General features: G+C 45.6%; 1 protein-coding gene across 1 annotated transcript; it reads right to left on the bottom strand.

Moving 5' to 3' along the window:
- Positions 1-11,977: 11,977 nt before the first annotated feature.
- Positions 11,978-13,137, bottom strand: LOC136588223 (E3 ubiquitin-protein ligase RNF182-like). The gene is made up of 2 exons (XM_066587282.1): positions 13,060-13,137; positions 11,978-12,796 (listed from the first exon to the last, which is right to left on the bottom strand). The coding sequence occupies exon 2, from the start codon at positions 12,746-12,748 to the stop codon at positions 12,047-12,049; it is 702 nt and encodes a 233-aa protein (XP_066443379.1). The 5' UTR covers positions 12,749-12,796; positions 13,060-13,137; the 3' UTR covers positions 11,978-12,046.
- Between the last annotated feature and the right edge of the window lie 1,951 nt (positions 13,138-15,088).

Raw genomic sequence — 15,088 nt, 5'->3', positions numbered from 1 at the left:
AAGGGGTTGTCCCGCGCCGGAACGTTTTTTTTTTTTTTTTCAACACCCCCCCCCCCCCGTTCGGCGCGAGACAACCCCGATGCAGGGGTTAAAAAAGAACACCGGACAGCGCTTACCTGAATCCCCGCGCTCCGGTGACTTCTTACTTACCCGGTGAAGATGGCCGCCGGCATCTTCTCCCTCCATGGACCGCAGGGCTTCTGTGCGGTCCATTGCCGATTCCAGCCTCCTGATTGGCTGGAATCGGCACGTGACGGGGCGGAGCTACACGGAGCCCCATTGAGAAGATAAGAAGACCCGGACTGCGCAAGCGCGTCTAATTTGGCCATTAGACGGCGAAAATTAGACGGCAACCATGGAGACGAGGACGCCAGCAACGGAGCAGGTAAGTGAAAAACTTTTGATAACTTCTGTATGGCTCATAATTAATGCACAATGTACATTACAAAGTGCATTAATATGGCCATACAGAAGTGTATAGACCCACTTGCTGCCGCGGGACAACCCCTTTAAGGGCTTATATTTCAAGCATCCTCAAAAAGCCTGAAAAATCATTTTGCATCCTCAAAAATTCTGGAAAATCATGCTATGTCTTATTTTCAGTGTATGTCTTATTTTCAGGGAAACAGGGTACTTGTATATTGTATAGGGCTTAATATCTGTGCCTAAAACTGCAACCTATTCACTTGCAAAAGGTAATATAGCCACATCTAGGAGACATAGAGAATGGCCTCTGTACAACTGTATTAAACTGATTCATGAAGTACAAAATGCTTGTGTAGTGTGTGTGTTATACAGCTTTTGTATAGTTACTGCCATGTGAGAGATTTTACTCTTTTTAAAAAATAAATTAAAAAAAAAGTCCTATCACTGTTTTATGAATGCAATACAATGATACAAAGGGGTGGGACGTTGCAGCCATAAAGAGTCTATCTCTAGAGGAACCAATGTGTGTGTACACCGAAGAGTACTTGCATGCTCAGAACAGACAACAGGAAGGGTTCATCGATTCATGCTGCTTGCACCAAATTCTGATCTTTCCATTAGCATGATGCATCAGAAATCTGGATTCCTCTAACCTGGTGATATTTTTCTACTTCTCAGTAAGACAATTTTTGGGATTTTTTTTGCCAACTGGAGACTCATGTTTTTGTTTCACTGAGAAAGCAATGGCACCCAAAATAGTCATCTGCTATTATAGCCCATCTGTGCTAAGAAACGATGAGTTGTTCAGACACATTGACTGCAGTACCAGCATTGCCTTCGGCTGCAATTCTTGACTCCCCACCTTCCCGACCCCTTTTATCGTTGAGCTGTTTATATCCACAGGATCCCCTTTTCACTGGACGGTTTCCCTCACTCACGCTACTCTTAGCATAGTTTCGACACCATTCCATGAGAAAACATCACAAGGTTGGCAGTGTATAGAATACGAACTCTGGCTAGTTTCGTAGCGATGACCGTAACTAGTTAGAAGTTGTGTAGATGGCTCAATTTTCCCATTCTAATGTGTTTTCACACAAAAACTAATACATGGAAAACTTGCACACTTGATTTTATGCTGCACTCTGGGGTCACATGTCTAATTTGCATGTAGAGAAGCTCTAGTCTTGAGAGGACAGATGTCCACAATCAAGTGGCCTTTCAAGGTACACGACATAGACAGCCAATCGATTTTCATTGCGGTCCATGTAATGCTTCATATTTTCTAAAGCATAGAATTAGAAGGGACCTCCAGGGTCATCAGGTCCAAATCCCTGCTCAATGTAGGATAAACTAAATCATCCCAGACAGATATTTGTCCACCCTTTGTTTGAACACTTCCATTGAAAGAGAACTCCACCTCCCACGGCAACCTGTTTCACTCATTGATCACCCTCACTCTTAATATCTCATCTGTGTCTCCTCCCTTCCAATTTCATCCATTGCTTCTAGTCTTGTACAAATGAGAATAGGGCTGATCCCTCTGCAGTGTGACAGCCCTTCAGATATTAAGTCTCTGCTCAGCCTTCTCTTCTGCAAACTAAACCTTCTCAGATCCTTTAACTGTTCCTCAAGCAGCACTGAAGGGGAATTTAACACTTGCCATAGCATTAGTTGATCATTGGGAGTCCCAGCAGCTATTTAAATTGATTCTGTGTAGGCCATCATACATATATTTTTTTATAGTAGCTTGATATGATGCAATATTGTGACATAGGCAGACATGAACAGTTGTGGGACGAATCCCAAGTTTTCGAATTTACTTGCACTTTTTCTTTCGTAAGCAGCTTTATGCGTGAAGCCTGTGGATAGTCCTTTCATGGTCACTAGAAAAGCATCTAGAGTGTGGAGATAACCGTGCATTATATCATCAGGTCTACACTAAGCTTCTAACATGGTCAGGTAACACTTTTATGTACTTGTGCCATTATGCAGAATGTATCAAGATGTTCTGACCTTTGTTTCTTGCACAGCAAGAGCTGCTTAATGCGAATGTCCTATTTTCAAGGGGATTTATTTATAGATAACATCTCAGCCACAATGCTGTTCTCCTTTACATAATATTAAATATAGTTATAATCGTGACTATATTTTAATATATTTATCATGCTTGCAATGTCCTTGGTATCTCAAATAGGCTGAATGCCAGGAGCCGATATGTGCAAATGTTTCAGAGCAGTTCTAAACTGTCTATTCGATGCATTTTTAAGCCGATAATAGAATCAATTTTTGATGTGCCACCTACAGCCTGCCTGCTTCTCCTATGCCTCTCGCTGAATGTATTTAATGCTAGTCTGTGGGATATTGACTCTTGTACAGGAGCAGATTGGCCATATATAGTATTGTGCAAACGTTCCATGTAGCTGTGGAAAAAATGGTGCAAAGTAAGAATGCTGTCAAAAATAGAGGTGTTAATAGTTTATTTTTGTCAAGTAACAAAATGCAAAGTGAGTGAACAAAATAGAAATCTAAATCACACCAATATTTGGTGTGACCGCCCCTTACCTTCAAGACCGCATCAATTCTTCTAGGTACACTTACACAAAGTCAGGGATTTTGTAGGTTTATAGTCAGGTGTATGATTTAACCAGTTATACCAAATGGGTGATAATGATCATCATTTTCATATGTACGTTGAAACAGTCATTACTGAAACAGAAAGGGACTTAAAACTGGGTGAGGAACAGCCAAACTTTGCTACAAAGGTGAGGTTGTGGAAGACAGTTTTAGGTCACAGTACCAGACCAGAAGCAACGTGACAGCATACGTGCTGGACTCCTTTATTCCTTTTAACTGCACCATGTATGCTGTCACATTGCTTCTTGTCTGGTACAGTATCTTCTGGGTCTTAAGGATCGGACCCGTTATAGTGACTTTGCATGAAAATCATCCAGCCAAATGTTGTCGTGAGGATTGTGCTGTTGGCACCCTTGTCTATTTTCTGTTTCATGTCACAGGTCATAATACACCATGGCAAGAATGAGCAGAGCAACAAGACACAAGGTAGTTATGCTGCATTAGTGAAGTCTCTGCTCAAAGCAGACAGGGGTAATTAAGATGTGCTGTTCCATCCCTTTTGAAGAGGCACAAACGTTGAGGACTGTAGACATAGTGATCAGCCAAGGAAACAGTGCAGCAGATGAAAGGCACATTATGCTTACTTCTCTTCGAAATTGCAACATGTCAAGAAGTGCCATCAGCTCAGAACTGGCAGAAACCAGTGGGACCCATCTAGTCTTTGGAGAAGTCCAACTAGAAGTGATGTTTATGGAAGAAAAAAAGTAATGCCTTTTTGATGTGGAAACAAGGTCAAGCAACTCAACTATGCATGAAAAAATAGGAGTTGGGGTGCAGAAAAATGGCAGCAGGTGCTCTGGACTGAGACAAAACTAGAAATATTTGGCTGTAACAGAAAGCCAACATACAGCCTTCAGCATAAAGAAGAACAAGGAGTCCTGGACGTGATGATATGGCCCCCACAGAGCCCTGATCTCAGCATCATCGAATCCGTCTGGGATGACATGGAGAGGCAGAAGGAATTGAGCAAACCTACATCCGCAGAAGATCTATGGTTAGTTCTCCAAGATGTCTAGAACAACCTGTTGAGCTACTTTCAGAAACTGTGTGCAGGTGTACCTAGAAGAATTGAGGCTGTTTTAAAGGCAAAGGGTGGTCACACCAAATATTGGTTTGATTTACAGTTTAATTGACAAAATATAAACCATTAACACTTCTATTTCTGAAAGCATTCTTACTTTGCAGCATTTTTTCATACCTGCCTAAAACCTTTGCACAGAGCTGTATATTACTGTGAATCTTCCTTGTTGGCCACCCACTGTCACTGACAAGTAAACAGAAGTAGCTGGCCCTGTATATAGTGAACTGCAGCGAATTTTACTGTAAATGGGTTGTTCAAGCTTAATTTTAGGAATAAATTGTGTACCCCATATATAATGAATAGAGATGAGCGAACGTACTCGGTAAGGGCGATTTCGCAATCGAGCACCGCGATTTTCGAGTACTTCACTACTCGGGTGAAAAGTACTCGGGTGCGCTGGGGGGCAGGGGGGGGGGCGCGGAAGAGCGGGGGGTAGCAGCGGGGAACAGGGGGGAGCCCTCTCTCTCTCCCTTTCCCCCCCACTCCCCTCTGCAACCCCCCGCTCACCCCCGGCGCACCCGAGTACTTTTCACCCGAGTAGTGAAGTACTCGAAAATCACGGTGCTCGATTGCGAAATCGCCCTTACCGAGTACGTTCACTCATCTCTAATAATGAACAATCGTATACTCGCCTCTCTTGGCTCCACCTTAGTTCCAGCACCACATCTGGTCTATGCAGTGATGCTGTATTGACATCTTACAGCAGCCTGTGTATGGGACATTACAGGCTGCTTCAGCTAAACACAGACCTTAGCAGTTACTACTGTGTGCAAGCACTATTACTTTGTGGAGCACAAAGTGAAGAAAAGTCAAGTTGTAACCTTAAGAAATGTTCATGGCAGTCTGGGCCAGATGGAGAAGAAAAAAAGTGGACGAAACTAATCAGGTAAGATGTCACTGGAGGTAACTGCTCTGTAATCTCTAGCACTGTGCAGATGTAGAACTGGTATCTGACTATCCAAACTGTCAAGTTATAAATGCTGTCTTAAGCCCTGTCTTCTGAATAAATATATATTATATATCAGTATGGGTATCTATTGTTGGGGGCTGACCACGGTATCCATGAGCAGTGTAGCTCTGAATCCAGGACTGAGGTAGTATAAAACACTTATTAGGTACTGCAGACACGTCTCTGTGTGGAGTCTCAGACAGGGGTAACAAAAGGCCTGAAAACTAAGTTGTACTAAAGAAAAACAGCTGGAGGGTCCATTTTCTAAAAAGTCACATGATTGTGTATAAAAAGAGCCTGTTAGAGAGGCAGAGTCTCAGAAGCAAAGATGCTCAGAGTTTCACCAATCCGTGAAAAACTGCATCTTAAAATTGTGTTGTGAAAAGAAGAGTTGATGCTACACAACGGTAGACATGGCTCCGCCCCAGCTTTTGTGAAATGTGTTGCTGCCATCAATTTCTAAAGGAGTCATTGTTTGAAATGGAAAAGTGTCTCACTTCCACCTTATGATATTTGTTCTATGTTCTATTGTGAATAAAATATGGATATATGATATTTCAAAATCTGTGCATTCTTTACACAGTGCCCCAACTTTTTTGGAATTGGGGTTGCAATTTGCGCTTTTGCTATGACATTGAATATCGTATAAGCACAACTTTGTTGAAAGTGCAGTGTTTATTTAAAGTTATCCAGAAGCACGCTTCACATACCTCATACTAAGGCCCAATGTCCATGTGCAGATTTTATTTATAAAATCCCCACGTAGCCCCCGCACGGGAAATCCGTGCGTCTTGCTGCCCATAGGGATGCATTAGCATCCGTAGGGCAGCTAAAAGCATGCGGATGGGATTTCTTCCCAGCGTGCAGGTCGCAGACACAGGCAGAAATCGCAGCATGCTCCATTTCCTTGCGGGTCTCCAATACGGACGGCTCCCGCAGTTTCCATTGAAGCCTATGGAAGCCATCCGTATCTGCAGCTGTTTTTGTGCTGTAGTGCGAATACGCGGGAGAGCAAGAGCTTAAAAAACAGCTGTGCATGGCGCATGCGTGTGGCACACTTGCAGAGTGCCGAGCCCATCCGCCGGACAGAAGAAAGAAGATCCGGCATGCACGTCAGAGAGTCCCGCAGCATCCGGAGAGGTAAGAAAAATGTATTTTCCCTCTCTGTGGCCGCAGGCACGCATGGATTTCACTGCGGGATTCAGCAGTGAAATCTGTGCGTGCAAGCGAACTTGAGGCCTAAGTCCTCATGTCCTGGGCCTTTTTTTTTTCACCGCGTATTACACGTGCGATGCATGGCCGTGTGACACGCGATAAATGGAGTCAGTGAAAGCCAATGGAATTTCATTGATCCATACACAGAGAAATAGATCACAACATGGTCTATTTCTCAGTATACCACACAGCGTGACCCCTATGCTTTTGTATGGGCAGCGTATGCAAATGCTGTCCATACGCAATACATTGCATATGGGCAGCGATTCATACACAACCCCACTATGAAATATAGTGGGGGAATGAAAAAAAAAAAAAGTCACACTGAGCATGACCGCGTTTTACCAAACGGCCGTAGACATGAGGCCTAAGGCCTTCCTAAAGTCTCTGCTTTTAAGCATCTGTTCACATGTGTCATGGTTTCCATCATGAATGAAACCACAATGCAGTGCTAGACCCTCCTCTCAAAACACACCTGACAGAACCTTTGACTTTTATATCTGAGTCCAACACGGTGTCTGATGCTTTGGTTTATATACATTTTTTTAGTTTACTTTAAAACGAGACGTAGGAAACCTGTATGAAGAGTAAAGTAATAGCAGGGTCCAAAACTAAAAGAATAGATTGAACTAAATAGGTAATCAATTGCGGAATATAAAAGTCCATTTCAGTGGGATCCACCTTAAGGGGGTCCCCAAAAGGAAGTAATCTCAACAAGAAACTTGGGGAGACAAGCCAGACACAAAAAGTTGCAGATGTAATGAAGGAAAAAGAGAGTGGGCCAATCAACAAAAGATAGTGAGAGGGGATCGTGTAGACCCCCCCAATAATCAGAATAAATGGACCGGACTACAAATGAAATGGGGGGAGTGGAAAAGGCACTAATAGACTGACTAATATTTACCAGGAGAATCTGGGCTTGGACTGTGGGGTTCCATAACCGCATAGTGAGGGAGTATTGATACCAAAAGCATTTGGATCCAGAAGCGATGGAGCCTAGTGCAATTCCACCAAATGTTTGAAAAAGTGCCCTCACCTCCACAGCCCTGAAAATAGAGACCTAATTCCCCAGTAACCATGCAGGACCAACTCTGGAGTGTCAAGTACCAATGCTTTAAAAGTTTGTAGATCGCTTCCCCGATCAACACATTATTTGAGAGCTTAGCAGTCAATATGATCATTTAATGCCATTCTGAGGTCGGCAGTTTCTCTCCCAGGTCCGCCTTCCATCTTTGCATGTAGGAAAGTTTACCTGTAGGTGAAATAAAGTTAGAATAGAGCTTGGTGGTGATCCTGGAGCCACTCAAAACTGTACAACAATTGCATTCAAATATGGATATGTCAGCTAAAGTATGAGTATTTTCAGTTAAGGATAATACGTAATGCTGGATCTGCTGTAAATGGAATCATTCTGAATCCGGGATTGAGTGAACCCACCGGAAATACTCAAACTGTCAAAAACCCAGCCTGGCCACCACATCAGTAATTCTAGTGAAACCCCTGGAAATCCACCACCCAAACCAAGCAGTATCTGTGCCCGGAGGGAAAGTAGGATTGCCAGACAGATTAGACATTGGTCGGTACTTGGAGACCAAATCATACCTCCTAGACAGTCTGTCCCACAATGCTAAAGAGAAGGACAGGGTCGGGCACATAATTATAGCTCCCACACCAAAACATTTGTTCAAGGAGGAGGGGGAGAACCGTGAGAGATGCAATATTTACCCAAGCACGCCTATAGGAGAATATAATGCTTGGGCCAGCTGAGCCGCGTGATAGTACTTCAGAAGATTGGTGACTTCCAGGCCACATGCATTACGGGGCGAATATAATCTAGATTGCTGAATTTGCCTATGTTTATTGGACTATATAAATGGCAAAAGCTTGGTCTGATGACGTTTCAAGACTACCACAGGGACAGAAATAGGAAAGGCGCAAAATAAGTCTAAAACTTTTGGAAGTCAAGTCATTTTAACCGAATGAACCCTACCCAACCAAGACATATAGGAGGAGCAAGTCGTGAGGACCTGCTCCAAACACCTAATCAATGAGGGATAATTAGCTTGGTATAGGGTCTCAAAGAAGCTAGCAAGATTTATTCCCAAATATGACAAGCTCTTGGCTAACCCAATGCAATTCAAAATTAAGCTTTAGAAGTTTAAACATTGGGGCCGGTATATTTAAATTGAGAGATTAAGATTTAGTATTATTAACTCTTAAGACCTGAGACTGAGCCAAATGTTATCGAGAATACAGTGAATATTGGTGATGGAGGTGAGGGGGAAGAAATGAATAGTAGGATATTTTCATAAGCACATTTATGTTCTTACCCTCCAATACAGAAGCCCTTAATGTTCGATGCTAGGGGTTCGATTGCTAATGCGGATAACAGTAGTGTGCAGTGGTAGTCTAAGACACTACACACAGCTCTGACTGACCAGTACTACTCATGTGGACAGGACTGGTTAACCAAAGCAGGAAGTGTCTTAGACTAATGATGCAGACTTATGCACGGTGTGAATCGGGCAGTCAGAGAAGCTGGTGTGGTCATCTTTGTTTCTGCAGGCCCGGAGGATCACTCTAATGGAAATGGCCAAGTTCAGCTGAGCCATGGTGTTTTCCTGACTCCTATAGAGCAGCAGAAACAGCGTGGCTCACTATGCTATATTGTTTGCATAACTCCCATTGACTTCTATGGGAGTTAGGGATACAGTTTAGTGCAGGTCGTTTAGCTATTTCTGTCCTCTCGGCCGCTGCTTGCAGGGTGGCCAGGGCGTTGGGCGTCCTAACTAAAGATAGTGGATGTGCCATAAGTCTGAGAGGTAATACCCTCTAAGAGAAAATATAAGTAAATTCACATGCAATATCACATGGTTTCCCAAAGCCAGGCTCACGTGCGTGGATTTGTATTGCCGTTCAAACGCAGGCATTGAAAGGTATGCATTTTCGATTTTTCATCCACACTCATGGATACGAATTGCATCAGACAAATCGCAGCATGCTCTATTTTGCCGCGGAATCCACGTGGACGGCCTTCCATTGATGTCAATGGAGGTGTCAAACACGAAGCCCACGCGCAATTAAAATTGTATATGGGCTGTGGGTGCCCGCATCATCACAAAGCGACGGAGCAGGAAATACAAATTTAAAAACTAAGACTATACTGCACATGACCGCCTGTGGTCATCTATAGTACAGTTCAGGGAGGTACACCGGGTCACCGGTTGGGCTCACAGCCAGGATCCGACCTGCTCTTGTGAGCCCAGCCTTCCTTAAAGGAGATGTCTCGAGGAAGCAGTGATTTTTTTTTTTAGCCCAATCCCCCTAATTAAACATACATTACTAATTACCCCTGTAAATGACTTTCCTAGCTGGTTTGTACTTACCGTTCCAGCGTTTCAGCAACTTATAAAAGTTTCCCCAAGATGGCCGCCGGCTCTTTCCCCGTCGCTCGCTGCAGCCCGATGTGTGCGCTCCCGAGACGCTGCCAGCTGTGTCTCCATGGCAACCGGACGCCCTGCAGCCGCCGACCAGACGCCCCGCAGCCGCCGACCAGTCACCCACCGCCAGGCAGCAGGTAACCGGCGCTAGCCCCCGGCTCCCCAGCGCTACGCTCCCGGCTCCCCAGCGCTAGACCCTCAGCCCAGGTGAAGGCCCCGGAGCCCAGCGCTGGGCTCCGGGGCCTTCACCTGTCAGTGAACATCACCCCCGACCCATCACTTACCACCCTGGCCCAGCGCTAGTTCCCCCCGGCCTAGCGACAGCCCCCCATCGCAGCGACAGCCCCCCCCCCGGCCTAGCGACAGACCCCCCCATCGCAGCGACAGCCCCCCCCCCGGCCTAGCGACAGACCCCCCATCGCAGCGACAGCCCCCCCCCCGGCCTAGCGACAGACCCCCCATCGCAGCGACAGCCCCCCCCCGGCCTAGCGACAGACCCCCCATCGCAGCGACAGCCCCCCCCGGCCTAGCGACAGCCCCCCCATCGCAGCGACAGCCCCCCCCCCCGGCCTAGCGACAGCCCCCCCATCGCAGCGACAGCCCCCCCCCCGGCCTAGCGACAGCCCCCCCATCGCAGCGACAGCCCCCCCATCGCAGCGACAGCCCCCCCGGCCTAGCGACAGACCCCCCATCGCAGCGACAGCCCCCCCCGGCCTAGCGACAGCCCCCCCATCGCAGCAACAGCCCCCCCCCGGCCTAGCGACAGCCCCCCCATCGCAGCGACAGCCCCCCCATCGCAGCGGCAGCCCCCCCCCGGCGCATCACAGCGACGACAGCCCCCCCCCCCCCCCCCCGGCCCATCACTTACCTGGACGGCAGGACAGCTGGGCGGCTTCTCCGGACGGCAGCTCCAGTTTCTGCACCTTCCTCTAACAGAGGAAGGTACAGAATGGCCGCTCCAGCGCGCTCCCGAGCAGTGACAGCTCATCTGCGCATGCGCAGAAGAGCTGTAGCGGGGAGCACACTGAAGCGGTTCGTGCTGAAAGGAGAAGACCGGACTGCGCAAGCGCGTCTAAAAAAGCAAGCTGCCAGCGAATTTAGACGGAACCATGGAGACGAGGACGCTAGCAACGGAGCAGGTAAGTGAATAACTTCTGTATGGCTCATATTTAATGCACGATGTATATTACAAAGTGCATTAATATGGCCATACGGAAGTGTATACCCCCACTTGGTTTCGCGAGACCACCCCTTTAAGGCAATATAGATGACCTTCAGAAGAAATACACATACACAATAGAAAATAAACTCACTTTATCTGCAACATCATTTTGCTAGCATGGATAATAAAATATACCAGTATACTTAGAAATATGAGAAGCCATAGCCCTTGCCTATTAAGATCCCATTACTAGAACTATCAAAACCGCATCCTGGACAATCGCTCTAGAAAGTGCTATTAACTTTCTTATACTATCATTTGAACCACATGTTCCATTCTCCACCATTATACATCACTAGAAGACTTTTTTTTTTTGCATATTATTACTTTATGCAAAAATATTGATACTAGTAATACTTAGATGCTAATCTCGTCATTCCCTTGCATGCATGATGATGTATAAGTTTGACTGCTTCCTTAATGTAACCAGTTTGTCACAAAAAGTTTTGGCTTGGAAATGTCCTCTGAGTTTTCTTATTGCCTTTGATGCTGTAATTGATGATGGATTTTAGCTTTACACTTAGTTTTTATGACACAGCTGGGCTAACGCTGGACTGCGCTCTGCTGCAAATACCACAATGTCATTTTTAGTTCTTCTGGTGACCGTATTGCAGCCGCCAATAAAGTATTGTTCAACTGGTAAACTTCTTTCTTGTAGTTCCTGCTATTGATTATGCCTGCTGTCGTTATCAAGATGGCGGCAGTTGCACATGGTATTTGGGTAGTTGGGGGCGAAGGAGGGTATATAATAGCCCTGCAGCACCTGTATGAATAGCAGTTGATCAATGTCAATATTAGTAATATTGCAGCTTCATTGGGATGATTGTATGGAAAGTAACAAAAAGTTGCGGTTGCCAAAAATATAAGTTGGAAATTGGTCGGCAAATGTGACGGTTGTGATTTAGAACTGATGATATGGGTTATAATGCAGAACACAAACAGTATACAAATAGAGTATGGGGCTTGGCACACCACAGTGTATTAGAGGCATAGGCTTGGCACTGTCAGTGAAGGTGAAGGGATGCTGGTGACACCGTTTTTACACAATCAGTGTTGGCTGCACGGGATTCAAGTTGGCGTTAGTCAGAAAGGCAGGCAGCTAGCTCGTGGCAGAAACAATAGCACAAGAGGCTGAGAATTAGGGTACACGGCACTAAACTAACCAGGATGATGCCTAGTAGATGCCCGGTCATCATGAGATAAACACCAAGGGGCAGTGAACTAATATACACGAGGCACAGGAAACCTAGCAGGATGCGTGGCACGGGCCTGCAAGGGCCGCATCGGTGAGGAACACAGGATCCAGGTAGCCATGATAGACTTGACGATATCTTCACTCTTAGGATATCTAGCACGGGAGTTTGCTCACCAGGCTCTCTAGCCTCATCTGAGACCTCCATGATAGTGATGACGAGGCACTCAGAAGAGTTAGGACACAAGTCCCCGGGACTCAAAAGCACCTCTGGTGCCACCGTGCAACCCCGTCTGTGGATCCATTCATGGCAGCTGAGTTTGGATAGAAGCCCACTATCATCTGGGAGAAGGTGTAGGTCCTCGGGCAGTGCAGTTTCTTGACGACAGAACGGACAACATATTGTAGCCGGTGGGCTTTGCGCCCAGTTTGAAGCCATCTTTTTGAGGCAGCGAGCACACATACGGTGATCACAACCCAGAACTTTAGGTCGATGTTGTCTGGTATCAAAACCATTGTAACAAATCTTGCACTCCAGCTCTAGAGGACCAAGAAGTGGTTCCAAAGAATCCCCATCACTGCTGGTCATTTTGGCAAAGACTATAGAGTAGCACAGGCTGGTGTTGAAGGACAGGCCCTGGGGATAAACAGCAACACAAAAAGTAATCATCTATTCTGGGAGATGATAACAACTAGATGATGGATGTGATGATCTGCTTTTAATTGGTATATGGACGAAAAAGATTAAGTTTACGAAGATGAAATTGCGAGCTGAGGGACGACACACACTCCCACATCCACAAGACACCTCATGCACGCTCCTCTGTAACACGGATCCACCTACACCAGATGATCCGAGCAAGGGGTTTTGTGTTAGTGAGGGAGGGGGCTGCCACCTACCTCCTGAGTTGTCAGCAGTAATCCGTTTTCATAGAGGGAGAGAATCGGAGGGAGATGAAGTCAGGAATTGGGGACAGTGAAACCGGAATGGTAAGAAGGAGACAGTGATAAAAAGTGGGCTGGAGCGAGAGTAATAGGTTTTGAGGGAGGATGGAGAGTGTTACGTAGAACGATGCAGCTCAGCTCTGTATCAAGCCAACATGGAATAAGCCCAGTGGTAGTCATGGAAACAGAGAAGAGACCGAGCCATCTCATCATACTGCAGTATCTGCGGCCAGAAACAGGGGAGGACATATAGAGTGACCTATATACACCAATCTATACGGAGTTATACCCCCTGCACAGTCACAGGTGCAAAGTCTTTTAACTCCTCAATACTTGTATCAGAAATGAAACCTCTTGTGTGATACATTGTGAACACGTACAGAACTACATTACGCCCCCTAACAGCATCTACTCGCTCCATAAAACGCAACATTTTGGCATTTTTCCAGTACACAAAATCTTAAACGGCTGCTGGGGTTTTAAAAATGAAAAGTCTGAGCTCTTAAAGGGGTTTTGCAGCTTTACCTATATTAAAGGAAAAGTTCTGCAACTAACTTTTTTTGGCAAGAAGTTTTTGTTTTCCATTTTTTTGGGTAATTTAAAACTGAAACAAACTAATCGAAGCCGGAGCCTACAGAGATCAATATATTTTTTGCGTCTGTTCCATTTGCTTTTTGCTTTTTCAGTGTATAAAAAGCACTTCTTGCAGTGCTTTATGTCCACAATGAGACGGAAACCAAACGAAAATCACTTTTCCTTTTTTTTTATTTTTTAAAACGATGCAGCCTATGACAAATGGAAGCAAATGGAAAGTCATCTGTTTAGTTCCGTTTGCCTTTCGTTTTGAATGAATCCGTTTTTAACCCCTTAATATTGCAGGGCGTACGTTTATGTCCTAGCTGCGGGCTACTTAACGCAACAGGATGTAGACTTATGTCATGTTGATAGCATGGGATCAGAAGCTGAGCCGGCAGTTAACGATAGCCGGCCTCCCTCGGCAACAGTGGGGATACATAAGAACCGCGATCCCCGCTGTTAACCCCTTACATGCCAAGATGTATGAAGTTCGTGGAATGTAAAGACATGCCACGCAACAAACAAGCCCTCATACGACCATGTTGACGGAAAAATAAGGTTATGGCTTTTATAAAGTGCAGGTGAAAATTCCCAAAAAATTGTTGCGTCCTCATGGCCAAAGTAGGCCATGTCCTTAAGGGGTTAAGCAGACATGCACGCAATCAGTGCTGGAAAACATGCATCAGGTGATCTGATCAAGGGGAAGTGAGAAGTCTGGCCGCTGCCCATTGACAAGTTAAAAAAGAACTGACAAAAAACTGATTGCAAACTGATGTCAAATGGATACATCTGCTCCCTTTTTTTAAAGCGAACCTTAATAGATCCGTTCAAAACGGAAATAAATGCATCGGTTCTACTTCAGTTTGCAATTAGTCCTAATTCAGGTAAAAGCAGGGCATCTTAAAAGGACGCAAAACGCAGATGTGAAGTCCCTGTAATGTACACTCGGAGACATGTCAATGTATGCAAATCAGTTGCATCCGCTCAACACATGAGCCCTGGGTTTGTTTCCGTTCACTTACTGCAAGCAGATTTACTCAGTGTACATTACATATAAATTTCAGTAAAAGTTGGCTTCACGTGGGATAATCTTCTTTATTAATGTTACTTTTAAAACAGAGACCTGACAACCTCCAAAGTGCCAGTTTGGAAGCTGTCGGATCGCCGGCACACCTGCAGATGTCACTGCGGACGTGCAACGGATCCACGGGAAAGCAGGAGATAAAAAAAAAATTAAAAAACCCTTCGCATGCGTCGGCCGATGTGCCCGGACGCGTCTGCCGTGCTGACGAAAGAAGATCCAGCCATGATGGAAGAGACCTGCGCTGGATCCAGAGAGGTAAGAACTAGAAATGAGCGAGCACGCTCGGTAAAGTGAGTTACTCAAGCGAGCCTCGCTCATCTCGAG

This window comes from Eleutherodactylus coqui, chromosome 13 (genome assembly GCF_035609145.1).
Source record: "Eleutherodactylus coqui strain aEleCoq1 chromosome 13, aEleCoq1.hap1, whole genome shotgun sequence".
Lineage (NCBI taxonomy): Eukaryota > Metazoa > Chordata > Amphibia > Anura > Eleutherodactylidae > Eleutherodactylus > Eleutherodactylus coqui.
Note: the sequence above shows the minus strand (reverse complement) of the source record. Positions and strands in the feature narration are given on the sequence as shown.